This window comes from Triticum aestivum, chromosome 1A (assembly GCF_018294505.1).
Source record: "Triticum aestivum cultivar Chinese Spring chromosome 1A, IWGSC CS RefSeq v2.1, whole genome shotgun sequence".
Classification (NCBI taxonomy): domain Eukaryota; kingdom Viridiplantae; phylum Streptophyta; class Magnoliopsida; order Poales; family Poaceae; genus Triticum; species Triticum aestivum.
Window position 1 is genome coordinate 534,051,217 of NC_057794.1, and position 9,756 is coordinate 534,060,972.

Consider the following 9,756-nt stretch of genomic DNA (forward strand, 5'->3'; position numbering starts at 1 on the left):
CCCTGCGTGAAGAGAAGACCGTGGCGCGGTGGTCGGCGTTGATGACGAACATCGCCGTCAAGCTCGACCTACTCCGGACCAACGTCGCCGCGAAGAAGAAGAACACCGACCTGGCTTTCTTGATGGACGGGGCGGACATGCTCCAGAGCAACGACGAGCAGCTCAAGGCGTGGTACCTGGCGGAGCACAGCCTCATGATGAACCAGCCGCCGTCGACGGCGCCGCCAACTCCCACGCCCACGCCGACGATGCCGCCAAGCCCGAGCGATGATGCCCCCACGACGCCCAGCAGCACAGAAGCCGCGCCGACGCCGCCCAGCACAGAAGCAGCTCCAACACCGCCAAGCCCACGCACGCCGACTCCATCGACGCTGGAGGCCGCCCCCGCCGTTTGGTGCGTTGCCCACGCGTCCTCTTTTTTTTTGTACGCCGAACTTTTCATCTGATCGCCGAACTGTGCCAAGGTGATCGACGAATTGGGCCGCTGATCGCCGGACTTGTGGCGTTTTTTTGTGAGCGGGAATGATCAAGTTTGAATTTGCTGCGACTTGGAGGGCGGCGCTTGGGGGCGTGGCTGGGAGCTAGATCGCCCCCATGGCCTAGAAAGCGCCGGGCGGGCGCCCGAAATAGCGCCGGCCTATGCGCTGGGGGGCCGAACGAGTGAAGATGCTCCTACGTAGTAGACTCTTCGTGCGATCTTCGATGATTCTGTCCAGCCACGGAACAGAAACGGGTGCAAAGTCACCGCATGTCCAGTCCAGAGCACTTGTTACCTCGCTCAAGCACGATATGCTCCAAGTTCAAGATACTTGGTGCAACTTGCTCTAAAACACCGAGACTAACGTGCTTGGCTGCAGCAATTTGCCAATCGAATCAGTAATCATAGAGGTTGTTAAACGAGCTGTCTGCCGCGAGAATCGCGCAGGAAACAGTCAAAAGTCCACGATGTCAATTTTTTAGGCGAAAAATCCACGATTTAGGTCAAGTTCGATCTGGGGCATCCCTGGCCATGAGCCCACCCTGTGAGCCCAGCTAAGGCGGTTGACTGACTTGCCTGCATGCAAGTCAACCCACGGCGCCCCCATGTCCATGTGATCTTCCCCAGCTGGGTAAGTGTGCTGCATATGCTTAAGTTCTTCTTATATAAAGCGAAAACTTGTCTTAGACGTATACATTATATTGTGTTCTAGTGTGTAGTCTTTGGCACAAGAGAAATGGCATCCCGGTGGCTGTTGTTGCTTCTTCTCGGAGTCGCCGGCTGTGGTGGCGGCGTTCTTCAAGTCCAAGGCCAGGTCGATAGCTTAGGTGAGCACATCGTGTATGCGCTTGCATGCATGGCCGCTGCCGCTAGCTGCACAGACATTGCTTCATCAATCACTCTCTGCCATTTTGCTTCATCAATCAGTCTCTGCCGTGTGCCCACATGTAGGTTTCATAAGCATAGACTGCGGTCTCCCGGGGGAGACGGGCTACGCGGACAACACCACCAAGCTCTGGTACACCCCGGACGCCGGCTACACTGATGCCGGCACCAACCGCAACATCTCCCCTGAGTACCAGGCACGTAAGAGCTGGCGTAATGTCCGCAGCTTCCCTGATGGCGTGCGGAACTGCTACACGCTTCGGTCCCTCGTATTCGGGCTCAAGTATCTCATTCGGGCCATGTTCATGCACGGCAACTACGATGGCGTCAAGATGTGGCCCATTTTTGACATTCACATCGGCGTGAACTACTGGCAGACTGTGAACATAACAGACGGCGACATGCCTGTGATTGCCGAGATCATCACTGTCATCTCGGGCGAATCCGTCCAGGTGTGCCTCGTGAACACCGGTTCCGGGACGCCGTTCATCTCCAGCCTCGAGGTGAGGCCTCTGAAGAACAAGCTCTACCCGCAGTCGGACGCGTCCCAAGCACTGGTTCTCGTCGCGAGGGCCAACATTGGCTCCGATAAATCCATCAGGTAATTAGAATTGGATACATATATATGTCTACGTAACATATATGTGTGTTGATGGGTGTGGAACGGTTAATCTGCCCATGGATCAGGTACCCCGACGATCCACATGACCGTATATGGATCAAGTTGCCCACGGGGTATGGATGGTCGCCGATCTCAACGACCTACGAGGTGCAGAACGACGTCAATGACGTTTTCGAGGCACCATCCGCCGTGACACAAACCGGAGTAACGTCCATCAACTCCTCCAGACCCATCTTTTTCACCCAGGATGCACAACCCAATGGCAACGCCAAAGATCTAGTGCCCGGGTACGTAGAACTCTACTAAGTACTAACTATTCTTAGATATTTCACAAATTGCATATCCGTCATCCGTGGGATCCAAATCCATCTCCTTCCCATGTTTTCAACTCTCTGTATTTTATTGCGGAGGAGCGCATGCAGTTCACCAGTATCAGATCATCATCTCCATTTTCTGCTCGATGTAATTATTGTGAATGGGTTTATGCAGTTAACCTGATAATTAGACACTTGAAAATAGATCCAAAATGGAAGTATCCATAAAGAAAATTATATGCAGGTACGTTTTCATGATGTACATGGCAGAGCTGCAACTTCTTCCGAGCAACGCCCTCCGCCAGTTCTACATCAAGCTCAACGGCAAGCTCTGGAACACCAAAACTCTCGGCCTGAAGTACCTCGAGACGACTGTCATGTACAATGAAAAACCTGATTACGCCTCCCACCAATACATCTTCTCATTGGAGGCCACCACCAACTCCACGCTCCCGCCCATCGTTAACGCCCTTGAGATCTTCTCCGCCGTTCCGACCACTGGTATATCCACTGCAGCTCAGGAAGGTAAGCAATTATGCCTTTTTTATAGAAGAAAATGGGTTTCTTTTCCCCCGGTTTCATTTATTTAGAATAAACCAGACATCATCGCTCACACTACTCTGATCAAGACAGAGTCCGCGGTTATGGTTAGAATCATGTGGATGATTCATGAAGCTAGTATTTCAACATATTTATGTATATAGATCAAGGAAAAGAAATAGCACGCTACAACAAAATAGCGGCGGCCTCAGAATATGCTATTAGCGAGACGTTGTACACTGATTTATTTAGCGAGAAAATTCTCAATACGCTATAGCGTGCTATTAGCAATGCTATATAGCGCGCTATTTTTTTCAGTGATATAGATCCCTGAGCCTAAATAGTTTATTTATGTGTTGCTACCGAGAAATGCTACAGTTTCTGCCATGACGACCATCAAGGACAAGTACCAAGTGAAAAAGAGCTGGATGGGCGATCCTTGCGCACCCACGAATTACGCATGGAAAGGATTGCATTGTAGCTATGCTGTTTCTACCCCACCAACTATCAAAGGCTTGTGAGTTATTTTGATTGATATATTTTTCAATTAAAACCGGTACCGCACTTTTTACGGGAACCGGTACTGTATTAATAGTAGCAGTGACCGGAATTATCTGAGCCTTTGTTGTATACACACAATGCAGGAATTTATCTTCCAGTGGTCTGAGTGGCAACATTTCATCTTCTTTTGCAAGCCTCAAAGGTTTACAGTACTTGTAAGTAGTATGTTGTTAGCCAACTATTTCACACATTGTATGCTAATTTGTTTGAGAAGTACAGTAATAAGTTATTTATCCGTGATCTCGCTAATTGTCAGGGATTTGTCACACAACAATCTGACGGGCTCCATTCCCGACGCCCTTTCACAATTGTCATTGCTCACACTTCTGTATGTAATTTGTGACATAGTTTATAAAAGTTTTCAAAACTCATTCAACACACAACATACTTTAGTTTGACATTGGAAACTACTTTGTTTCCTTCCAGAGATTTAACAGGAAATCAGCTCAGTGGGTCAATTCCTTCCGGACTTCTCAGAAGAACCCAAGATGAGTCCCTAACACTTAGGTTGGTACCTGGTACATTCTAGTAGAAGAATTTTCCAGTGAGATTCCTCAGATCTCATGTGATCTTTTTCTTCAAAAAGCACCATATATCTTACTTGATCAACATTACCATTTACTCGTCTTCTCTTCTGTTGCCAGATATGGTAATAATACAAATCTCTGCAGTAACGGCAACTCATGTCAGCTTGCAAAAAAGAAGAGCAACTCTATGGTTGCTGTCTATGTTGCAGTTCCTGTATTTTTGGTACTGATGGTTGTGCTTTTGTCTGTACTAATTTGCATGCGAAGGAAAAAGCAAGGTGAGAGGTCACTCCTAAACACATGACTTTGGACACACGAATTCAAGGTCAAGGGTTAACTAACACTGTTTGTGTGGTCGGTCTTTCAACTCTAAAGGAATAATAACCAATAGTGTAAGGCCGCAAAATGAGGTAATTAACAGGAATGGACACACCTCACTACAACTCGAGAATCGCCGATTCACGTACAGTGAATTAGAGGCTATCACGAATGGCTTCCAACGAGTGATCGGCCGAGGAGGGTTTGGGAAAGTCTATGATGGTTTCTTGGAGGATGGCACCCAGGTGGCTGTCAAACTGCTGTCTGAATCTTCCAACCAAGGGGTACAAGAATTCTTGGCAGAGGTGAGAACTAACAAAGATCTAGTCAAGTAAGTGCAATCGATGCTGCTAGATTCAGTTTCATAATGCATGTATTGTTTCGTGTTCAGGCTCAGACCTTAGCGAAGATTCATCACAAGAATCTTGTGTCCCTGTTTGGCTACTGCAAGGAGAGGGAGTGCATGGCTCTTGTCTACGAGTACATGTCTGAAGGAGCCCTAGACAAACATCTTAGAGGCATGCAGATCACTCAAATAATTCAGACTTATCCTTCGGCAACATAAATATGAGAACATGTAGCAAACATTCCAGTACATGTGATTCACCTCTTAGTTTTTGCATCGCAGGGAGAGACAACAACACAAGAACTTTAACCTGGAAACAAAGACTCCTTATCGCCATGGAATCCGCACAAGGTAAGGTTTAAATCAAGTTTTTATACAGGTAATTGAATCATTATGTATAGAAGCACACACTACGAGTATTTAACCAAAAACTATCACAATTCATGGAACCGTGACGAAAAACTACCACTTTACGATTCTGTGCGAAAAACTACCACTTTTTTCCTAATCCGTGGCAAAAAACTACCAAGTCGCGAAATCGCTCGCTTGGCCCGCGCTAAGCACAAATCTGACCGCTTGGGCCCACGAACCAGGTGCCACCCTGGCCATCCTTCGCGCCGGAGCCGCACCCGCACGCGCGCGCCCGCTCCCGCCTCGCCGTCGTCGCTCCCACCTCGCCGTCGTCGTGCCCACCAAGCTCCTGGGGCCGGCCACTGCCGCGTGGCCGCCAGCGCCGCGCTGCTGCCCCCGCCGTGAGCGACGACGGCTGCCCCCGCCGTCGTCGTGCCCACCAAGCTCCTGCCGTCGCTGTTGCCCCCGCCGCGACCGCGCGAGAGATTGCGTCGCCGTGAGGCAGAGCAGCGCGTCGCAGAGGAGGAGGTGGAGGGGCGGGCGGCTCCAGCGGTGACCCGCAGCGGCTCTGGCGGTTGCAACAACGACCCGTGGCGACTCCAGAGCTGACCCGCGGCGAGCGGCTCCAGCGCTGACCCGTGGCGAGCGGCTCCAGCGCTGACCCGCGGCTGCCGCGGCGAGCGACTCCAGCGGTGAAGGGCGGCGGCGGCAGGTGCAAGGAGCCCGGGCGGCCGGAGGCGGGGGCGTGGCCGCGGGCATAGCAGGTGTGTGCGGGCAGGTGTTGGCGAGCGAGCGTGGTACGGGGACAGCGACCACGGTGCGCATGGCGAGGGGCGGCCACGAGCGCCGCGGGCGCGCGCGTGCGGGTGCGGCTCGGAGCACGAGCTCCGGCGCGCGGCCACGGAGTAGAGGGGAAGCAGCGGGCGCTGACGATGGCGAGCGAGCGTGGTACGGGGACAGCGACCGCGAGCTGCACGAGGTGGTCGTGGACGCGGCGAAGTGCGGGCGAGAGGGTCACCGGAGTGCACGCGAGGTGTTCGAGGAAATGCCAGAGAGAGGAGGAGGAGGAAGAAGAAGATTGATGCTGACAAGTGGGCCCATCCTGTCAGAAATGCGTTTAGAAGAGGCGAAGCGAGCGATTTCGCGACTTGGTAGTTTTTTGCCACGGATTAGGAAAAAAGTGGTAGTTTTTCGCACAGAATCGTAAAGTGGTAGTTTTTCGTCACGGTTCCGTGAATTGTGGTAGTTTTTGGTTAAATACTCCACACACTACAAATGTGGTGGGGTTGAGAGCACGTGATGTGGATGTGCAGGGCTTGAGTATTTGCACAAGGGGTGCAATCCGCCCTTCATTCACAGGGACGTGAAGACATCCAACATTCTGCTGAATGCAAAGCTGGAGGCTAAAATCGGCGATTTTGGCCTGCTCAAGGCTTTCAATAACGACTGTGATACCCACGTGTCCACAGCCAGGGTGATTGGGACACCCGGTTACCTTGACCCTGAGTAAGTGCATCGTTCTAAATTCTTGTTGATTATGCTCTCAAAATCATCTTGCATGTTATTAATAGCTGAAGTAATATGCTTTGGTTGTCTCAAAAGTAGCATGACTCACCTAGGGTGATCAAATTCATAACATGCTCCCTTAAATTTGACAATTGACCTACAAACGAGTGATTGAAGCCTAAGAAAAAACATTTGATTTATGCAAGAATCAGATTGTTTTCTTGGAATTCGCTTGAATCTAATTAAGATGTCTCAACCAAACCCATGTTGCATGATTGTTCTTGAAATTAGACCCACTAATGTGTTTCATACTTATCAGGTACAATGCTACGTTTCAGCTGACCAACAAGAGTGACGTGTTCAGCTTCGGTGTAGTGCTACTTGAGATAGTCACAGGGAAACCACCCCTCCTGAACGATCCAGAGCCGATGAGCATCATTCAGTGGACGCGTCAGCGCCTTGCCCGTGGCAATATTGAGGGTGTAGTGGATACACGCATGCACGGCGACCATGATGTCAATGGCGTATGGAGAGTCGCTGACACCGCACTCAAGTGCACTGCCCAGGCGGCGGAGCAGCGACCCTCAATGACCGAGGTGGTGGCATTGTTGCATGAGTGCCTTGAGCTTGAGGCCGCGCGTAACCACATGAATGCAGGGTTCTACACGGCTGGGAGTGGCGGTAACGTGGATGGCTACGGTGGGTATGCCACTGGCATGTTGACTAATGTGAGCCAAAGTAGCTCTGCATTTGAGATGGAACATTTGGGCAGAGTACCAACAATGTCTACAGGTCCAGCTGTGAGGTGAGAAGGGGATTGGGATACTGAATGGCCTCCACCTCCAATCCATAAGTTCTTTTCCGTTTTATCTCAAGGGAATTCAAGTCTTTTCGATGATTAGTTTTTTGTTGATTAATTTTCTCACATGTAATGTTTTTTGTTGGCTTTTGTACACATGTGAATGAGAACGAGATAACGCTTGATAAAAATGTGAGAAAGAAGCTCGTTTGTCCTTTTTCTTTTTTCAAAAGCGCTGTTTAGAATATGACTTTTAACGATGATGGTGATTCAATTTTTTTTTCTACGAGAGGAAGGTGAAGATTCTCTACTCGCTAGTCTGTATGACATCGTTCACAACAATACGGGGAAACTTTGTTCTTGCCACTCTAGTTTTTGCCCACTTTACTTATGTCATTGTAGAATTTGACATTTCACTTTTGCCTCACTTAGCTTTCGATAATATATCACAGATGTCATTCCCTAGCAAAAGCAATACTTTTTCATTTCACTTTTGTGATTCTTAGCTTTTGACAATGTATCACAATTGTCACTCTGGAAAATTTGACTTCTAAACAGGTGCGTCCCCAACTACTCCTATAGAAAAGTTCAAACGGACCTACTCCAAGCGCAACACCATAAAGAGAACTTTTGGCGTTTGGAAGATGAAGCGGCAAATCTTGCTCAATATAACTACTCGATTAAAACACAAAAGATGATTGTTACGGCTAATATGACACTACACAACTACGTCCGCCTCGATGACAAGGAGGATATCCACTTTCTTCGGTGTGAGAGGGATTCGGATTATGTTCCAACTATTCCAGATAGATATAAGAAGTACATTATTCCCCCAAATGCGTCGGATGCTTCAGTACGGGCGGAAAGTGCCCCTAACATGCATTTGTTTGGGCATGAACTAGCTACCGCCATTGCCCTTAGTTGGTGAAGTAATCATGTTCATGTCTTTAGATGTGTGATCATTTTGATTTGCAAACTTATATGCAAATGAAGCTTTTGTTGTATGACACACGGCAAAACTAGTTTTTCTTCTATATTATAACTCGTGTTAACTGAGAGTTTTGTTTTTGCTCTTTTCCAAAAAAATTGCTGCATATTTGGTGCTCCATGTCCCATAGAAAAGCTCACTGTACAGTAAAAATCGCAGCAATAGCTCCTGTGAAACAAAAACCTGTGATTTTTTTTTGAGATTTTGCCAACACTTTATTGATCACCGATAATGTTTAAGGGAATACAAGTTGGGTCATGAGGAGAAATAAGCCACACATGGCGACCCTAATCAAGTATAGCAGCGTGTTTGGCAAGATTATGTGCTTCGGTATTCGAAGCTCTACCTTCAAAAGTAACTAGGCAACTGAAAAAGAACTAGATCTAAATATAAACTCTTTTACAATAGCCTCGTGGGAGCCTCCTCGCCCCTTTGTAATATCCTCCACCACTGTCATGCAGTCACATGCAATAACGATCTTCAACAACGAGAGATCTTCAGCTAAAGCTAATGCCTCACGACATGCAAGCATCTCCAAAGTCGTCGGGTTTGTAGTTCCGGGAAGAACAAGTGATGAGGAACCCATGTAGCTTCCATCTCTATTTCTGCAGATCGCGGCGCAGTCACCAGTTTTGCATCAGTTGACAACCCATCATCAACATGTATTTTGCAAAAACCTTCAACTTGTTGCTTCCACAGCGGATCATTAGGTCGAACAGTTCTTCGAGGAGGTGAAGGGGGGTTGATCACCTTGACAGAATCAAGTTCACTGATGAAGCGTCCAATGAACAAATGAGTAGCCATTGGACTTTGAAATATATTTTCATGTATTTCCTTTCTTCTAGCGGTCCATATTGCCCATAAAGTCGCAGCAACCCTAACAAATTGCACATGGGATAATGAATCACGAAGGTCAAACAACCACCGCTTCACACTTGGGTCACTCATATCGATCAACTTCTTAGATAATTCCTCGTCCACGAGAGCCCAAACTCATCTGGCTGAAGTGCACTCGACAAGCGAGTGCTTCCATGAATCCAGATCACCATAGAGCTAACAATTATCAGTGTTAGACATGTGTCGGTGGTGTCGGACATCCTCCCTGGGAAGTGAGTGCCTCGCAAGGCGCCATAAGAACACTTTAATCTTTGCCGGGACTTGAATACTCCAGAGAGAGGTCCAACCCTTTCCTTCATAAGAAGAGTTGGAGGAGCTGGTCCTTCCTTTCAGTTCGGCTTCTCTGTTCTATTTGATCAATGCTAAAAGCACTAGTAGAAAAAGGGCCTATTGTCCCGGTTCGTAAGGGCCTTTTGTCCCGGTTCCTGAACCGGAACTAAAGGGTCGGTACTAATGCCCTGTCCCTTTAGTCCCAGTTCAATCCAGAACCGGGACAGATGGGCCTCCACGTGGCCTGTGCGCGGAGCCCAGGCAGGAGGGCCTTTGGTCCCGGTTGGTGGCACCAACCGGGACCAATAGGCATCCACGCTTCAGCATTTCTGTGGCTGGGGTTTTTGTTTTTTT

The 9,756-nt window shown here is 48.7% G+C and overlaps 1 protein-coding gene across 1 annotated transcript; it reads left to right on the forward strand.

Annotated features, from left to right (window-relative positions):
• The first annotated feature begins 1,177 nt into the window (after nucleotides 1–1,177).
• On the forward strand, nucleotides 1,178–7,453 carry LOC123179719 (probable LRR receptor-like serine/threonine-protein kinase At1g05700). The gene is made up of 14 exons (XM_044591595.1): nucleotides 1,178–1,305; nucleotides 1,430–1,964; nucleotides 2,051–2,272; nucleotides 2,544–2,824; nucleotides 3,218–3,356; nucleotides 3,484–3,555; nucleotides 3,657–3,728; nucleotides 3,827–3,907; nucleotides 4,045–4,205; nucleotides 4,303–4,550; nucleotides 4,637–4,763; nucleotides 4,874–4,942; nucleotides 6,256–6,448; nucleotides 6,768–7,453. Exons 1-14 carry the CDS (start codon nucleotides 1,215–1,217, stop codon nucleotides 7,255–7,257), a joined length of 2,781 nt encoding a protein of 926 aa, XP_044447530.1. The 5' UTR covers nucleotides 1,178–1,214; the 3' UTR covers nucleotides 7,258–7,453.
• The last annotated feature ends 2,303 nt before the right edge of the window (nucleotides 7,454–9,756 follow it).

What these genes read in the sequence shown, in the direction of transcription:
- LOC123179719 (XM_044591595.1), top strand. Translation starts at nt 1,215, where the DNA reads ATGGCATCCCGGTGGCTGTTGTTGCTTCTTCTCGGAGTCGCCGGCTGT. An exon ending in AGGCCAGGTCGATAGCTTAG is followed by an intron (nt 1,306 to 1,429) that starts GTGAGCACATCG and finishes GCCCACATGTAG; the next exon opens with GTTTCATAAGCATAGACTGC. An exon ending in GCCAAAGATCTAGTGCCCGG is followed by an intron (nt 2,273 to 2,543) that starts GTACGTAGAACT and finishes AATTATATGCAG; the next exon opens with GTACGTTTTCATGATGTACA.